The sequence below is a fragment of the Ranitomeya imitator genome, chromosome 5, assembly GCF_032444005.1.
Source record: "Ranitomeya imitator isolate aRanImi1 chromosome 5, aRanImi1.pri, whole genome shotgun sequence".
NCBI lineage: Eukaryota > Metazoa > Chordata > Amphibia > Anura > Dendrobatidae > Ranitomeya > Ranitomeya imitator.
This window is the reverse complement of record NC_091286.1, coordinates 474,694,519-474,714,313: the sequence shown is the minus strand read 5'-3', so window position 1 is coordinate 474,714,313 and position 19,795 is coordinate 474,694,519. Positions and strand designations below refer to the sequence as shown.

Here is a 19,795-nt window from a genome sequence, read left to right as displayed (position 1 = left end):
GGGAGATATCGGACAGCACACGTCCTAGTTATACACTCGAGCACAAACCTGAAAAGAATGGACATTTTTACAAGATTTATCGCCAGTAACAGCATTAAGTAACGATAAAGAAGTTCAATTATTCTGATTATTGACTTAGCAATAATCAGGAGGGGGTTTGTTCCAACATTTGCTTGTATACTCATTTATTCTCCTCTCCGGTGAGTGCTGGCAGCACATCCCTGTTTAACTCAGAGGATGTGTTACTGACCAGAGCTCATTTTTAGGCCCACCTAAAAGAAGTGATCATCCGGCAAACGAGTGCATGCCTGTGTAAATCTGATTATTTGGCAGGCATGGTAGAAGTGTGCTTATAGAGTAGAAGACATCTCATTTATGTGACATGCTCTGACATAAGACTAACAGGCTTAACCCTTTCTTGGGCACGGTAATCCTTTGGATCTAGCCATAAACACTGTACATTGTGTACTTTGTGATTCCATGTTATAAACAAGCGCTCAAAATGTGATGAAATGCCAAACACAAGAAAACATGTATCTGTGTAAAAAAGGAAACGGTTTTATTAAACTATTTCACCTTGGCACAATATGAAGCTCTACTGGCTCACAGATAAAGCTAACCGCAAAAGTCAGAGCAATGCTCCCACGCACACAATCTCTTCCGAGAGCTGCATGTGGGTGTAAAAGTGCACGGCACTGTTATTACTCTGAGCTGTGACAATGCAGTCCTACCGCTCGCAGCGCCTGAAGTTTATGTTCATGTGGGTGGATCCTGTAATTCTGACCGCCAGGCAGGAGGATTTCTGTTCAACCTTACCTTGAACTCGGTTTCGTTCACTGGAGCCTGCTTGAGAACCTGGCTGTGATCCTCCTTGTGAGCTGGGTTGTGAACTTGGTGTGCTGGAGCTGGAGGAGCTTCCACTGCTAGTTCTTTGAATGGGGTTTTCGATGACCGTTTCAGTTCTTCTCAGGTCTGGGTTACTACATAAGAGTCGGAGAAATAAAGTAAAGCAAAGATTTTAATGTTAGCACATGGCGACTTGTTAAGCTCTATAAAAAACGATACCTTCCATAGGTGGAAGCATATCAATAGAATTGACCAAACCATAGAGTTTTCATAAAGGGTAGACTCAGATTTGAAAGTTAACTTCCTGACCGCTGGGATACCTATTGATCCTAAGAACTAGGGTCTTGAGGACCTTTTAAATGGAGCGGGGACTAATCAGGCACACTAACGCTCCATTCATTTTTATGAGAGTGCTGAAGACCATCCAGTGAAATGCAGTCTAGTTGTGGTTAGTGTATGGCCACATTAAATAAGTATTATCAAGTTAAAAAGGTATCTCCTATTCAGTGGTATACGTGATAACTTCCCGGTTACTGGGGGAGGTCAGATTGCTGTGATCACCACCAATCCGAAGAAGAGCCATGTGTCAATGGAGCCACCAGGGATAGAAGATCGCTGGGCCCGACTTGTCGTTGGCAACCCCATAAGAATGAGCGGAAAGGTAGTGCACATCATTGACCTCTGCTCCATTCCCAAGTGGACATGCACCTTCACCTATTCTTACCAACATCCCCTCCCCCATAGATGTGCATGCTCAACTAAGCATGTGTTCTAAACTGGGATTGGGCATGAAGGAGCCTTGATGGAGAATCAGAAGCGCAATACATAAATACACTGCATTTACAAATGTCCAAGAATGCCAGTACTGTACTCAATAACACTGTTATACTGAAAGAATTGGTGCCAAAAGACACTAATCCAGGAGGTTTTTGAACACAATATATTGGACCTGGCTCCTTCTGAGAACGGCTTAGTTTCCATTATTTTAATGTGGATTATGCCATCATTTTTCGATCTTATGATAGTTGGGCAGTAGTGATCAGACAAGCAGCTTTCCTAATTCTAAACATTAAATAAATTCAGATGATTTTTTTAAGTAATTCTGGAAATACATTCAGGGGGATGGCACACCTTGCTCTCACGGGCTGTGTGCTCAGCCTACTGCCGAGATTGCTGCCATTCCCAGGGCAGTTCTTGCGTGCTAGCGCAGGAGATATTGAAGTTGTCCTTTGAGGCACCTGGAAGAAGAGAAATCTCAATCATGGAATTTGATAAGATATGGATGAAACTTTTTCAGAAACATAATGACATTTGAAGAAATGTGACAGTCACAAAGCATATACACATTTATAGGCTCTGGGGAGCACTTAATGCCACCACTGTGAGTCTTCAGAAAAGTCTGGGGAGATTATGCTCCAGGATTGGGGTCTGGAAAGGCAGGGGTTTCTGACCTGATCAGTGTTGTGGTGATGCATAAATGTTAATCAACACAACCAGCATTAATATCGATGAGAACAAAACAAGGTTAACACATCTCTGCATGCGGTATTAAGAAGGTGGTATAAAATTCAATTATGTGGAAAATAATGACTTGCTTTTATATCTTGCTGGGAGAAAATTGGTCAGATGTATGAAACAATTACATTAATGCGCATATTTATGTAATCTTGCATAAAGCTCTGATTCAATGTGGTGGTGAGTGAGTGCTCCCTTTGAAGTTGGGCACACACTTACGCATTTCAGATTAAAACAAAGTGCTGATGCATTTCATAGACCATTGCCTATGAAATATATTTACATGTGAATGCTAATGGCTTTCAGAACAGAATACAAAACTCTCGTTCTGTTCCACAAACCTCTCCACAATTCTGCACTTTCTGTACTTAGTTGGCAGAACCATATCATTTTCAATAGGTCCTAACATAGGATAGATCAATCAGATTGGATTTTGACTAATGAGATCCTTTGTTTTCTCAATGAAAGTGAACGTTAAAAGAAGCCCTCCTCACATCAAGTTTTTATCCTCTTAATATATTTCAGTCATCATATTATGTAGCACTGGGTACTTACAAATGCTCATTTTGCATTTTTACAAAGCTAATTTTTCAGTTTTCCATTAGGTCTATGACATCATTTGATTAAATCTGACTAGCTGAATCCTTTTAAGCTCTTTGTAGAAACAGGAGGTCAATTTTCCCTGCGTGAGTCTTGAGTCACTGCAATAGTCCCCTGGCAGGAGGAGAAGGCTTCAGCTGGGTCAGGATTTGAAGAAGGGAATGATAAATGCAGGGACAAGAGACAGCCTGTTTCTACATAGAGCAGAGAAAAGAGAAGAATTAGCTGGGTAGAAAGGCAAAATGTGGAATTGTAAGTACACAGTGCTATATAATATTATAACGGCAAAATATTAAGGCGATAAAAACTTTGAAGGGAAGAGTGCTTCTTTATTGGAGTTTTCTATGTGCATAAAATATAGCTAGGCACTTAAATGTGTCTGAATGTTACAGAGATAATGCTGTCATAAATCAGATGTAGTTTTTTTTTTTTCATTTTAATCATCTTGCCCAGCCCCTATGTTTTGATGCTGCCAGGGTTTGCTGTGGCTGGATTAGCGATGTAAAATACCACAGCTCCCAAGATTCCTTAGCCCTCCTACAGACATTGTCTTTCCTTACTGCTGTGGAGAAGTAGTGATGTAGTTACTTACAAATCTTAAACACAAAGATTAGCACTCACTGCTTCCTAGCATGTGAAACACAATCGCGCCTGAGATAGGGAAAAGTGGAGGAACGTGATGTGTTGTTGGAGTATAGAATAGCTGCAGGCTTATACAGAGACAGATGTGAGTGGGCAACATCCATATCCATACATCTGTGACCTCGTCTCCCAGTACTCTCCTGCACGCAACCTCCGATCCTCACAAGATCTCCTTCTCTATTCCCCTCTTATCCCCTCTTCCCACAATCGCACACAAGATTTCTCTCGCGCATCACCCCTACTCTGGAACCCTCTACCACAACACATCAGACTGTCACCTACCATCGAAACCTTCAAAAAGAGCCTGAAGACCAACCTCTTCGACAAGCTTACAACCTGCAGTAATCACCGATTGACCAAACCACTGCATGACCAGCTCTACTCTCGCCTACTGTATTCTCACCCATCCCTTGTAGATTGTGAGCCCTCGCGGGCAGGGTCCTCTCTCCTGCTGTACCAGTTATGACTTGTATTGTTTAAGATTATTGTACTTGTTTTTATTACGTATACCCCTCCTTACATGTAAAGCGCCATGGAATAAATGGCGCTATAACAATAAATAATAATAATATAGAATGGTTTTAGAGTCTGTTTCTACTACATTGTGTAACCTCTTTGGTTTGTGTCTTTCCCTCTTGAAATCCTCCATGTTATGATGAAGAAAATGGTTGGTATTTACACGTAATTTTTTAATGACCGTAAAACTTTTTTTCAAAATACATTTCTGAAATTTATTACAAAAGAAATAAAATATGGTGTATGGCAGACAGAAGAACACACCATAACAAAGTTTAACAAACATTAGAATAGTGACCTTTGGTGGAAGATCTTCCTCCGGACGTAACCAAGAACTACGATCAAATTTCTCAATGCGAGGAGGAAGAGGAGGATTCTCGGAGGTTGGGTCTGAATTCTGCCTTGGCATCTCAGGCCGATGAGAAACTATACCTTCCTGGAATGCAGACATGCCCTTTGCTGATTGTTCATGTAGTGATTGTGATGCTGACAGGGAAGGTCCAGGGGCTTTCACGGACACCAACATTGGAAGTTGCTAAAGAGATGATGAGTAGAAGTTGACCGTTATGGTTTAGGCAGCAATCTTTTCATTGGCATTGATAAAACATCCTTCGGAGTCTGTTAACATCTTGTTTTTTACTATGTCACAGGTATACCTTAGGAGTATTGAATTGACACGTTAATCTTACATATTGTAAGATCACAATGAAATAAGATAAAATATAACTTTTAATGTAAAAATTACAAATGGGACATACAACACTTACAAACACCACACATAAAGTACACACTACATTGTCCCTAAAGATGAACCCTGGTCTGTGTGCCTGCCTGGCTGCGGAGGTTGGCACCCTATATCAACCCACACAAGAATGGCGCCCCCGCTCGCCGATGTCTGACCCTTTTATCCTGTTGTGCCCTACAGGTAAGTGCTAGCTGATACACTTTCACAATATAGAAAGTTAGTACCCAATAGTATAGGTTAGAAAAAACAGGCAGTGCATCTGTATATGTATCTATATCTCTGACCAGGGAAAGGGAGTGAAATGCCTTGCTTGATATAGATAATATTTATCATAGAATTGATAAGAGAACCCCTCTCTCTAAACTGTTCCTCCACTGCTCCCTATCAGCGGAGGTTGGCACCCTACTTGTCAGCGGATATGGCACCCCAGCTCCATGATGGCTAGCCCTAGATGACCCTACTGATGTATAGGCCACAAAAAAAACAAACTAGGGGGTATTCCCATCAAAAGTGGAGCAACACAACTTCACCATATTTAGTTCTAAGGATGAATCATAGATACAGTTAATATTGGGAATGGCTATGAGAGGGGTACTTATCAAGCATAGATATCCTGGAACCTCTATGCGTTTCGCCTGATGGCTCCTCATGAGGTTAGATGAAGAGATACTGCATTATCTATTCATCTAACCTCCTGAGGAGCAGTCAGGCGAAAAGCGTAGAGCAGCACGGTGGCGCAGTCGTTAACACTGCAGCCTTGCAGCGCTGGGGTCCTGGGTTCTAATCCCACCCAGGACAACATCTGCAAAGAGTTTGTATGTTCTCTCCGTGTTTGCGTGGGTTTCCTCCGGGTTCTCTGGTGTCCTCCCACATTCCAAAGACATACTGATAGGGACTCTAGATTGTGAGCCCCATCGGGGACAGCCATGATAATGTGTCAAAACTGTAAAGCGCTGCGGAATATGTTAGCGCTATATAAAAATAGGTTAGATGAATAGATAATGCAGTATCTCTTCATCTAACCTCATGAGGAGCCATCAGGCGAAACGCGTAGAGGTTCCAGGATATCTATGCTTGATAAGTACCCCTCTCATAGCCATTCCCAATATTAACTGTATCTATGATTCATCCTTAGAACTACATATGGTTAAGTTGTGTTGCTCCACTTTTGATGGGAATACCCCCTAGTTTTGTTTTCTTTGTGGCCTGTAGGGTCATCTAGGGCTAGCCATCATGGAGCAGAGGCACCATATCCGCTGACAAGTAGGGTGCCAAGCTCCGCTGATAGGTAGGGAGCAGCGGAGGAACAGTTTAGAGAGAGGGGTTCTCTTATCAATTCTATGATAAATATTATCTATATCAAGCAAGGCATTTCACTCCCTTTTCCTGGTTGGAGATATAGATACATATACAGATGCACTGCCTGTTTTTTCTGACCTATACTATTGGGTACTAGCTTTCTATGTTGTGAAAGTGTTTCAGCTGGCACTTACCTGTAGGGCACAACAGGAGAAAAGGGTCAGCCATCGGTGAACGGGGGCGCCATTATCGTGTGGGTTGATATAGGGTGCCAACCTCCGCAGCCAGGCAGGCACACAGACCAGGGTTCATCTTTAGGGATAATGCAGCGCGCACTTTCTATGTGTGGTGTTTGTAAGTGTTGTATGTCCCTTTTTTAATTTTTACATTGAAAGTTATATTTTATCTTATTTCTTTGGTGTTTTTTCTCATGTTAGTGCATATTTTAATACCCCCTAAATCTAGATTTTACATTTCTATATTGTAAGATCAACAGAGGAACATCACAATGCAGATTTCTAGGAAAACTGGCTTCATAATTCCTGTTTTATGGGAAACTACGTAAGTATCTGTTAAAACAGTGGTGTCAGAGCAGTAGAGAGGTCCTCTTTAATTGGAGATCTATAAAAAACAAAATCTCTACAGTCAAACTTTCAGTGTTATGCACTCAGTTATGACTTTTGATGTCTTGAGGCAAACGGGAAATACACTTTTCTTTGAAAAATATGGAGTTGTGTTTATTTGCTTTCGTCAGATCTACAGATCAAAGAGAAGAAATGTGATTGTTTCGACTGTAGGAGTTGTGTCTCAATCTGGGTTCACACTGATAAGGAAAAGTGGTGCTAAGGCTATAGATGATGAAGCTCGATTGTGGACACTGGCCATATTTGTATTGTTCATGGCCGTTTCATCTACCACCAGGGAAGGACAGGAAAAAGAAAGTTTTTTTTTCTTTTTTTTGCATTTCTTTATAAATAGCAAACTATACCAAGGGAAAAGAGCAGTGTGAACAATTATGATGAATGAGGAAGTGCTAACGACGTTGGCTGCAAAACCATTTTCAATGGCGACATTCGTTTTGCAATAATTTCCCTATATGTTTACATAGCCGAGATACATAAATACGTCACTAGTTGTTACTTTCATAAGGTTTAGTAGCAATCGGCTCAGCAGATCTCATTTAAAGGAAAAGTATGACAAAAGACATTGTAGGTTTCTTGAAGGGAATCGGTCACCAGGTTTTTGCCACGTAATTTGAGAGCAGAATGATGTTGTGACAGAGAACGTGCATCCAGTGAAGTGTCATTTACTGGGCTGCTTGTTTTGATATAATCACTGTGTTGTCAGAAAGAAATTTACAGTAGAGGACTTGAAAAGCTGCTGCCATCCAAACCCCACTGATTGGCAGCTTTCTGCCTATGCACAGTGAACACAGAAAGCTGCTAATCAGTGGCGTGGAGGGGGTTATACAGAGCTCAGGACTGGTAGATCTGCAGCAGGGACTGCTCTCCAAGAAAGTTTTTCAGTTATGGCGATTCTGATGACAGAGGAGGCTCAGACCCCAAACCAACGACACTCATTGGAATAGATCTTGCGGATTAGTTGGTGGCGCAGGAGACTTATAAAAGTTCTTTTTTTTTTTTTCAATAATTAAGGGGAGTTAGGAGCTTATGTACAGGTTGATGGACTGCAGTAACAAACCAACTAAAGGTGTAGCTTTAGTTTATATTATGAATAGCTGGTGACAAGTTCCCTTTAAGAACCGTAGTTTCAGCAGATCACTCACAGCCCATCATTGTTTGATTTCTTTATTTTGCCACAACAATCTTTTGCTGAAAGAATACTCCCAGAAAGATTGTTCAGAAAGATTTGTCGCCCAATGTATCACTGTAGGTGATCGACACTAACGGTTAATTTGGAATAAAACATGCATGGATGCAATGATGTAAATAATGTTATTTTTTTTTTAATTATAATTATTATTATTATTATATATCACATCCCTTACATAAACTGCTACCTAGCGTCTTAGACTAAGCAGCAATACCAGCATTGTGAATGGTCAGTTACGTCACTATCTCGCCTCCTATCTGAACCCTGAAAACGACCAGAACTGGTATTCACAAAAATGACTCGCGGATTCAGTGCCTTACAGCAGTACCACTATTGGAGATAATAATATAATCATTTTTCTAGAATAATAGCAGAACTTCAACTAATAAACAACATACGTTTATTGATCTAAATATTTTACTGTTCTAACGATGCATGGGGCCTGCAGCAGGTCACATAAGGGATGCAATACTATATATTGAATCCTCCCTGAACTGGTGGCACTAATATTCTATTTGTGATGTTTAGTCTTTTTCTTGTTGATTGTGAATCTTAGTTACCCAATATAAATTACGTACCTTATGTATTTTTTATATCATGAGACCATTCAAAGTGATATATGAGAAAGTAAGGGTGACTTCTAAGAGTATTTTAAATATATTGAACTTTATTTTTTTGGACGAGTTTTATTTTGCTACCTTTTTATAATAACCGATTGAAAGGGTAGCATTTTATGTATAACTTGAAATTAAATATACAGAGGTGTAACACCTCAGGGGACATTTTCCCTATATGTTATATTCCATTTTGGGCAGGAGGGCACTACCAATAAATCCAGCATTTTTGGCGATTTACATGCCAAATGCATATGTGTCACCCAATACACTATCAAAACGTCTAAGCTCCCTCATACCTAACGTCTTAAATTTAGTCTTCCATTCCCACTATCAGGACATCTACTATATATTGTAAGGTGCAAAAGCTAAATGATCCGAAAAAGTTACTGAATAAAAACCTAACAGGGTTGTCCGATACATAAAATACCCAATATATATATCCATTTTTAACCCCTAACCACCTTTATATGAAAATTCCCTACTGTAATCCCTATACAGCTAAACTCTATCTGTTATACATTTGAAAGAAGTTTCAAAGGGGGGGTATCACAGGAAGATGTCACAGTCACTTCTATCACCCCCACTAAAACAAGACGTCATCCTGGGGTGACAATCCAGTAACCTAGCACAGCTTCTTTCAGCGTCATCCCCTGGTGACATCCGGAATCTATCCCGGTGCCAGAGGCAGAGTCACGGCTTCAGTCACTGTAGCCCCACAATATGTTTTGCCCCGTGTCATTGGTTTGGTCAGGCCAAGAACAGCCGTCATAATATGAAGACAAAATATATGTTCATATGAGCCTTTATTTTGCATTATGAAAGCATCATACTATACAATTAACTATTTAATAAAGCACACTCAGTGAAATCCAATTGATAATTGTCAGTTTTACCTGCGGGTCTATCTGTCTGTGCATTGGCGGTGTCCGAGCTGGCTGCACCCCACTGATGCTAAATGACTCCGATCTTGGCGGCAGGTTTGGATCAGATATCCTATTAGCTACTTTATGTGGCATTGCAGGGGAGCTTTGGCGGTTGAGACGAGATCGCTCCTCTACCTGTGCAACAGGAAAGCAATCAAATAAGCAGAGAAAATTCACGCTTTGTGTTTTCATGAAGGGGCTATTCATATCGCAGCCTTTCATAACCGAGATGGGAATAATTGTCCAGGCTCCGACCACTTGAGTTGGCGCTAAGGACACAGGCCACAGCGGACGAGCTATGCTTTTTCTGTAACGTGCATATAAATGAATGTCAGTTACAGAAAAAGCTCAGCACAGAGAGCTAATGACTTACACATACAGTGAAGACAAATAGCTGTAAGTGGGAAGAGGAAGCATTAGAGACTTTTTTGTGAAAAAGTGCAGGTACTCATTGGGGGTGCTAATATTAATGCAAAATTATTAATAATGCCTTAATTTCTAAATATTCTTCCAAATTTTATGTGTTCTTTAAATATGGATATAAAGAAAAAGAACTCAAAATGATTGGAAAGTCTGACACAAAGGTAACTTTAGCACAACATTTATAATTTACAGAGGGAAGGAAGGTCATGAAAGAAAGAAAAGAAAGAAGAGCAAGCAAGATAGATAGAAAGGAAGGAAGGAAGGGCAAGCAAGATAGAAAGAAAAGAAAGAAGGGCAAGCAAGATAGATTGAAAGGAAGGAAGAAAGGGCAAGCAAGATAGATAGAAAGGAATGAAGGGCAAGCAAGAAAGAAAGAAAAGAAAGAAGGACAAGCAAGATAGATAGAAAGGAAGGAAGGGCAAGCAAGAAAGAAAAGAAAGAAGGGCAAGCAAGATAGATAGGAAGGAAGGGCAAGCAAGATAGAAAGGAAGGAAGGACAAACAAGATAGAAAGGAATGAAGGGCAAGCAAGATAGAAAGAAAAGAAAGAAGGGCAAGCAAGATAGATTGAAAGGAAGGAAGGGCAAACAAGATAGATAGAAAGGAATGAAGGGCAAGCAAGAAAGAAAGAAAAGAAAGAAGGGCAAGCAAGATAGATTGAAAGGAAGGAAGGAAGGGCAAGCAAGATAGATAGAAAGGAATGAAGGGCAAGCAAGAAAGAAAGAAAAGAAAGAAGGGCAAGCAAGATAGATAGAAAGGAAGGAAGGGCAAGATAGATAGATAGATAGATAGATAGATAGATAGATAGATAGATAGATAGATAGATAGAAAGGAAGGGCAAGAAAGATGGATAGAAAGGAAGGAAGGGCAAGCAAGATAGGAAGGAAGGAAGGGAAAGATAGGAAGGAAGGGCAAGCATGACAGAAAGGAAGGAAGAACGGAATGGCAAGCAAGACAGGAAGGAAGGACGGGCAAGCTAGATAGAAAGGAAGGAAAGGTAAGCGAGACAGAAAGAAAGGAAGGGCAAGCGAGATAGAAAGGATGGACGGAAGGCCAAGCAAGATAGGAAGGTAGGAAGGGCAATATAGGAAGGAAGGGCAAGCATGACAGAAAGAAAGGGCAAGCATGAGAGAAAGGAAGGGCAAGCAAGAAAGAAGGAAAAAAGAAAAAGGAATAGATTCAATTTATCAATATACATACATTTATTTATAAATGTTATTGATGTTTGTGGGGATATAATATTAATACAAAATATTAAATACTACATTTTTGGAAAAAAACTTGTAAAAACGGAAAAATAGACATTTGAAGGAAGGGCCATTTTAAAGGCTTAATATTAACACTTTTTAATATACAGAATCGCATATATGACCATTCTATTCAAGAATTAACAGCAAAAGTTGTCTAAACGCACTCTCAGCTGTACAGAATACATCAACATGTAGCCTTAGAAAAAAAGATAATGAGCAATAGATTGAGAAGGAAGCAGGCTTGTCCTTTACGTGGCCTTACTGACCAAATGTTTACAAAAAAAAGAAAGAAATGATGCCATAATTCTTTTATGGAGAGGATGATATGTGCGTGCATTGCACGACTATTTTTAGCTTATTTTTAGGCAAAAAAAGGTTATTCTTTGTAAACTAAAAAGGAATACACTTTTCCAATATGTTTTATGAATGCTGAAAATAAGGATGTAGGAAAATTAGATAAATAGTGGAGGAAAACAGAAAAACAACAGATAACAGCGGAAAGGAAAAGAAAGTATGGATACCTGTTATACAGGATATTGTTTGTGGGTTTTTTTTTAACTCATAGTTAATAACCTCCAACATCGGTAAGTACATACACAGTTTCACCCTTATAAGACAAATTTCCACAATTTTTTGTATGCTTGCCATGCACGTAATTTTAATGAATATTTAGAATATTGTGCCTGAAACATGCCAGAATAAAACCAGAAGACGCTACATAGATAAACACACAGCACACTTCTATAAGAAAGAGTATTGCATACAATGGACAGAATTGCAGAAAGGATCCTTGTGAACCACCACCAGCCGATCACATTCAGAGACACAGAATTAGTGTGGGTATACTCCGCTAGCTATAAAAATGGCAGTACAGGCTAAACCATCACTTTTCTTTTGATTTATTTTTTAAATAATAAAATAAATGAATTGTTGATTATCCATTATTAAATATAGAATGAACCAAATATTTTGCATGAAATACCCTTAATATAAAAGAGTGACTTCAACACAAGAGAGACCGTCCTAGCATGCGCGGGATGAATGACGCTCCTTTATTCTGGCTGCATGCACTATTAGTAGTGACTGGACACAATATACCGTACTTCTCAGGGATACAAATATACTTGTTGCTACCCTAAGACTTCCTTCCGAAAATATTAATGTCAAGAGGAACCTAGAGAGCTAGTGCAATATATTTATCCTAATCACAATGGGGCTAACTTTGTACTGTCTGCAGTGGTATTATTAAGCCCAGGCAGCCAGGGCAAGTGAAGGGCCTTCAACTATCTCCAGGGGCAGACATACCCCAACCTGTGCAGTGGTAAAGGGGCCTGAGAGGTAACGGGGCCCAGTACCACCTGCAAAACGGCACATGACATATGATGAAGTGCATGGTGAGGAACTATTATACTACAAAGGGCCCATATACTGTTCATGCAAAGAGGCCCTCTTCGGACTGTGTCCTCCCCTATTTCTGACTAAGGCCGATGTCACATTTGCGAGTGCAATGAGAGAAATTTGCACGAGTCTCTCGCCTCAATACCTGGCACTGCCGCTGGCACTCAGGACCAGAGTGTACGGCTGCATGTATGGTAGTACCAGGTATTGAGGCGAGAGACTCGCGCAAGTTTCTTGCATTGCACTTACAAGTGTGACCCCGGCCTAAGCGAGAGATAAAGGCGGATAGTAAAGCCCCCATATGCAATAAATCCATCTAAACTCTATGGGGACCTCCGAAATAAAGAACAAGGCATGTTGAATTTCATTGACTGATCCTTTTGTTCCCGTAAGGGATGGAAACCTCTTAAAAGACATGAATGCCCAGTGAAACCAATCACGCAGATTTGTATAAGAGGGATCAGGAGATTCGGGGTGGGAGCGACTAATCAAAGCTTTTATCCCAGAATACTTGTATAAAAAAGTATGAAAAAGTTGCAAAATTTTTGCTTGAGATTCAGCAAAATAGGGCAGACTCGAGGAGGAGCTAGAGCAGGACATGGAGTGGCTATGGCCGCCAGTTAAATTCAGGGAAACTGGCAGACGTTTTCACGCCAGAAATGCTACTGACTGGAGTATCGTTTCTAGTTAGGCACACACTACTGAGAAGATGCCCCCATATTATTTACATGGCGTGAGCCTTACAATGAATTTGGGGCATCATTTACTCCTGCAAGCCTTTCATTGAAACTAGCGTGTACAACGCTAACCTTAATGAATTGGCCCCAGAGTGTTCTGCTGATGATTAGTAAATGTCTTAGCAAGAAGAGAGCATGATGCTCAAAATAAAATATTCAGTGCAAAATTATGGAGTTTTCGTGGTGCAAGTGAGGAGTAGGTGGATGTACTGCAGCATGAGGGTCTATATAAAGTAAAAAAAGAAAAAGTGGATGCATTGAAAAAACAAAATGAAAATAGAGGGCGTACGATACGGATGTAGATGACAAACATGCCATGCCGCAAACTATGAATAAGCAACTTGCAGTTAAGATGATATTTCATGATGGACTAGGTCAGAAGAAAGGTATAGAGAAGGCGAATGGCTGCTCAGAGACGACATCACTCTTGAATCACTGGATAAATAGGTTTAACAGACCTATGGACAATCCTAATTAGGGCTGAGGGGCGCTAGAAAATGTTGGTATACTTCAGGGGCAATTCCAATAATTAAGACATACTTATTGCATTATGGATTTTTTTCAGATGAATTCCTAATGGTTTTCTCTCCTTGTTGTTAACGACTGCGAACATTCGCCGTTTACTTACTGAATGAAAAGCTGGGAGAATCACACAGGTGCGTAGCACTGAAAACTGTGCTGTAACTTTGACAAGACCTGTAACCTGTGTCACCCCAAATAAAAGATTATTAGAAATGACAGATGTGTTAGTGGCCTAGCAAATGTTATTTATTACAGTATGGGCATTCTCCAGTTTATACTTCGACAAGAGAGCCCGAGGATCTTTTTGTGGCAGTATAGACATGTGATCCATACTTCGAAGCCTACGTAAGCAGCACTTCCGTAAACTGTGCTTGTAGCCTCCAGATTTATGCACAATTTCCCAACTTTACATATACAGTTGTGCTCAAAAGTTTACATACCCTAGCAGAATTTTTGCTTTCTTAGCCTTTTTTCAGAGAATATGAATGAGAACACCAAAACGTTTTCTCCACTCATGGTTAGTGGTTGGGTGAAGCCATTTATTGTCAAACTAATGTGGTTTCTCTTTTTAAATCATAATGACAACCCAAAACATCCAAATGACCCTGATCAAAAGTTCACATACCCTGGTGATTTTGGCCTGATAACATGCACAGAAGATGATACAAATGGAAATGACTGGCTACTAAAGGTAACATCCTCACCTGTAACCTGTTTGTTTGTAATCAGTTTATGTGTATTGCTACACAGGGGCTCTGTAAAAACAAAACCACGGTCAGGCAGACCAACAAAAATGTAATCCACAACTGCCAGGAAAATTGTTCAGGATGCAAAGAAAAACCCACAAATAACATTAGCTGAAATACAGAACTCTCTGAAAACTAACGGAGTGGCCGTTTCAAGATGCATAATAAGAACTCACTTGAAGAAAAACTGGCTGCATGGTTGAGTCGCCAGAAGAAAGCCATTACTGCATAAATGCCACTAAGTATCTTGCCTACAATAGGCAAAACAGCACAGAAACAAGCCTCAAAACTTCTGAAACAAGGTAAGTTCGAGTGAGGAGACCAAAATTTTACTTTTTGTCCATAACTGTAAATGTTACATTTGGAGAGACGTCAACAAGGCCTATGATGAAAGGAACACCATTTCTACTGTAAAGCACAGAGGTGGATCGCTGATGTTTTTGGGATGTGTGAGCTACAAAGGCACAGGAAACTTCGTCAAAGTTGAAGGAAAGATGAATGCAGCACGTTATGAGCAAATACTGGAGGCAAATTTATACTCATCAGCCCAGAAGCTGCGCATGGGACGTACTTGGACGTTCCAACATGACAATGATCCAAAACACAATGCCAAGTCGACCTGTCATTTGCTACAGCAGAACAAAGTGAAGGTTCTGTGAGAGATCTCAAGCGCACAGTTCATGCTAGTCATCCCAGGAATTTACAGGGACTGGAGGCTTTTTGCCAAGAAGAGTGGACAGCTTTACCACCTGGGAAAATAAAGAACCTCATCCACAAAAGACTTCAAGCTATCATTGATGTTAGAGGGGGCAATACATGGTATTAAGAAATGGGGTAAATAAACTTTAGATCAGGGTCATTTGGATGTTTTAGGTTGTCATTATGATTTAAAAAGAGAAACTACACAGCCAATCACTAACCATGAGTGAAGAAAAAATGTTGGTGTTATCATTCATATTCTCTGAAAAAAGGCCAAGAAAGCAAAAATTCTGCCGGTGTATGTAAACTTTTGAGCACAACTGTACATGGATTGTGGGGCCAAATATATACCAGGATTACTGAAAAGAGGCCAGTGGTTAGATGTTTCCAATGGTTATTGAAATTGTCTTTATTGCTAGACGTAACAGATTTAACCCTGCTGTTCTGTTCGGTCTGGGGAGACCTATTTTGAACTTTGGTATTTTTTGGGGTGTTCAAGATGCGGTTCTGAAACTTGTGGTTGATTGACTTAAATGAGGATGGGTCGGTCGGCCACGGGTTTCAGAGCCGCATCTTGAATATTTTAAAGAATATTGAAGTTCAAAGTCGGTCATTTTTGACCAACAGAACAGCAGGGTTAAAGATAGTTCCACCATTTTAACAGGTGACATGTTTTGCCACATTTTCCCTACAACGATTGGAAATTAATTGTGTCCACAGATTCCGCCTCTGATGACATCAGACTACCAAGAGCGACAAAAGCCGTAGACATGGCGATCAGCTGATCGCTGTGCCAGCTTCTTTTTGAAAACTTGCTGCCTTCATCAGACAATCGCTTTAGCACTTGGTTAATTAAAGAGACCTTCTTCTAAAACCCTGGCACTTTAGAAAACATTGCTGATCGTTAGGGTAGTAACTTGTGTTGAGACTTTTATATATTTATTTTTTTTCTATGATTAATATTACATAATTAATCCCTATAATTTAGTTGACAGTAAGGTCCAAAGATAAAAAGTGAGCTTGAAAATGTCAGCGCCCATACTGCCAAAATATGCATACATAGGAGTCATAGTGAAACTGTACAGAGAATAGGAAACAAACTGGAAGCCGATGATGAGCAAGTCAACACAACAAGGAGGGGACAGACGGACAAAGACAGCGGTTAGTAAGCGCTAGTACAAAAATGGAGGAAAGTAACTGCCTCCAAGGGAGATGTTAGGACTTGATGCTACAAATCATTTTAGGGATTACGTTGATCTTGAAGCCACCACAGCCAGTTATAACATGAGGTTAATACATGCTTTTAACAGCAGGTATGACATTTTTTAGATGTCTTGTAGTAGAAAGACTCCCAAGATGTACATTATTCATGCATGACCTGTCCGCCCAAGAAGTTACACAAGAAAAGCTTGTGACTATATCCCATGTGCCTTCACATATGCCTGGTCAATGGTTCATGCACGTATGTTTTGGTAAAGAATTGAAACTCTCATGACCTTGGTAAATCCCGTGTCCCTGGCAGGACTACATCCTTGTGATCGGGACCCTTTAAGGGATGTCACTGACTTCCTCCCTGGTTCATTTTCTTGTGAGTTCACTTGGAGTAAGAATCTCACTTCATCATCTAGAGATTGCACGTCATTCTGTGTTGCTTGTGACCAGGGCCCTGATTTGGAAATCTGAATTGAAGGCAATATCATGGATGGAGCTAAGTTGTCCATTTTCACACGACCTGATGCTTGCAGGTTCTGAGAATTTGGCCTAGTTGAGGGCTGCCAACTAGTAGATGCATCTTTGGTTACCAGGGGCACCTGCTGCTCGAGAACAGAAGGGTGCTGCTGCTTAGCTGGAAGAACAGGCGAATTACTAAGAGATCGCTGTTGAACCTGGGAGTGGGATCACACAAAGTTATACTATTACAACACAACATAAAAGAAAAACTCACAATGACAAATTAGATAATTTAATGGAGCATGCACATCACATTCCTTAATGGCATACAATGTATTTGTATGTTACTTTTACTTGGCTGAGTTTCTGTTAGCAATGGTTTCTTGTAACATGCAAATCCTATTGCAGACATGTTAGGCTGGGGTTACTATGTAATGCTGCTCCCTGGAAAAATAGCAGTCTTTGGCATAAAATATTGAAAGCAACTAACTAGCGATTTATAAGGTAAATATCTGGTTTTCAAAGAATAAGCAAAAAAAATAATAAAAAGGTTTAAAAAGAAGCATGGCTGACCAATAAGGATTGCTAAATACTGCTCTTAATTTCATTGAGCTTGAGGCACTGCAAAAACAATATACTAATAAGGCAACTCTAATGATGTGAAGAAAAAAACAAAACATTTAATCTATTGTAAAGAAGAGCTCCACGTGTATTTTAGTAACGACTTGCATTCAATATACATCCTGAGCTCATCCTTTCTGATAACCGTATGTGGCATCAGTCTGATTAATATTACTACTGTAAAATTATGAATAATTGAAAACTGGGATTTAATAGGGCATGTGTCCCTACACACTGATGCCAATGTCAGACAGTGGTGAGACACCCCAACCTGGTAACACCAGTTGTCAATTTATTCATCGATATTCAACAACAACATACAACAACAAGAGAGGAACAACACAATTGTTATATGAAGTAGTTTTCCAGGCATATCCAAAAAAAAAAGAACCAGCTGTCCCTGTAACGAGTCTTTAAATAACCTTATGACCTTCATTTTACCTGCATTTTTCTTTTTCGCTCCCTGCAACCATCTTTGTTGTCTGTTATTGTTTACAACCTAAATTCTCCCTCTGTTCCTCTAGACTAGATTTCCCAAGAAATGATGGGCTCAATTTTTTCTGCAAGAAGAATATGTCACACAGCTCACTTACTCCCAGCTTCAGTGATCACCCACTCCAGCCAGAAAGCACCATCCTGAGACTTCTACACAGTCTCAAGATGGATATCTCGATGCCCACTATTTCTTTCTCCTAACACTCCCATTATTTTTTTTAGTTTTCACATGCTAATATACAGTATATTTGCAGGAGAGCAAAGAGCCATATAATTGATAGATCTGTAGAACCGGCATTTTGCTTCTGCTCCCACCCTGTACACATCTCCTGTCACTCAAGGATCACTGACCACTTCTTCCATTACATCACTAGTTAGAATACACTGCTCTCAAAGGTGCTGGTCCTGTCTCCTGAATGCAGTCATTTGACAGTTCCGGAAGAGAGCAGAATTTTAACAGCAAGTAAATTATGAAGTTTCTTAATTTCTTATAGGCTTTAAAATGTTTTAATAGGCTGTGTGCCAGGAAAACCCCTTTAATGGGCAATTCAAGTTTTTACTTAAAAAAAAAAAAAAGACATGACAAGAGCTGATATATCCAATTTAAAAGTTTGAGGATAGAGCCAGTCAGCTTGAACTGGGGAGTGAGTTTCACAGTATTGCTGTAAATTGTGAGAGATTGTTCAACCACAATACGATTTTCAGGTGGGCACATAAATAACGCCTTTTTCTTATTATTTTGATCACTATTATGGAATTCTGAGTTCGTAGACGTGAGTTCCCTGATCCGGACCCTCATCTATTACCCACAATAGAAAGAAACATCTTGATCTGGATGATGAGTCAAGGAAAACTGAGAAAAGTTCCACTACTCATGTGGTGGCAACGACACTTGCCACAAGGTTCCCTCATATTCCCTCATAACCTACTAGTGATCAATGGAGCGGAAAGTTGTACCATCAGTGGTCAGACTGTTGTGGGTGACCCTTCTATGATAAAATAATAGTCTTTGCTATTAAAGAGAGATATTTTATGGGAAAATTCAAAGGAAGGTCCAAAATATGGAAATTATGTATTATGCAGAAAAGACTTCATATAAAATGTAAGCTAGATAGATCATAGTGTGACACTGACTCTATTAAACAAGGAAAAAGTCAAATGATCCAAAAGAACATTAAAAGTATAAACCTCACAGAATAGCCATAAATAAAAATTCTAAAAGTTGCTGACCCTATCCAAACGTTTGGGAACGGCAGCACTTTCTATGCAATCCAGGCACCATACCTCTTTAGCCCAGGCTGGTTTCTCTGCAGGGTTCAGCCCCTCCTTGTAATGATATAGGGGCTTCTTATCAGGCGGTCTTTGCTCCTGTTGACGTTGCTGCTGCTGTTGCTGTTGTTGCAGAGACACTAAATAATCCCGCTCCTGCTGCAGCTGCCGCTGTAATCTTTCCGCTTGCCTTTGTTCTTCTAGCTGTTTGCGCTTATATTCCTTTAAGAAAAATTACAAAGTAAAACAAGTTACACAGGAGACGATGAGAACGTAGAATATGAACGCCCAGCCGGGGTATGAATGATGTCTGCAAGGGGTGAGCGAATATTCAATGCCCTAATAATGGGTGTTATATAGTGAAGGTGATTTACGCATATTAGCTCATCATGGAAGACACTTCTAATTTGCAAAAAAAGAAAAATATGC

General features: G+C 40.0%; 1 protein-coding gene across 13 annotated transcripts in view; it reads right to left on the bottom strand.

The window, feature by feature from the left end:
• TNIK (TRAF2 and NCK interacting kinase) overlaps positions 1-19,795 on the bottom strand; it is a 383,200-nt gene that overhangs the window by 72,691 nt on the left and 290,714 nt on the right. For 8 of the 13 annotated variants that reach the window (XM_069727314.1, XM_069727316.1, XM_069727321.1 and 5 more), the window contains 6 exons: positions 19,382-19,588; positions 16,807-17,196; positions 9,507-9,671; positions 4,418-4,654; positions 1,978-2,084; positions 817-980 (listed from right to left, as the gene is read on the bottom strand). In XM_069727314.1, coding sequence (XP_069583415.1) covers positions 817-980; positions 1,978-2,084; positions 4,418-4,654; positions 9,507-9,671; positions 16,807-17,196; positions 19,382-19,588 — 1,270 coding nt within the window. The remainder of the gene's footprint in view (positions 1-816; positions 981-1,977; positions 2,085-4,417; positions 4,655-9,506; positions 9,672-16,806; positions 17,197-19,381; positions 19,589-19,795) is intronic. The other 5 variants (XM_069727325.1, XM_069727322.1, XM_069727324.1 and 2 more) reach the window with 1 other exon arrangement.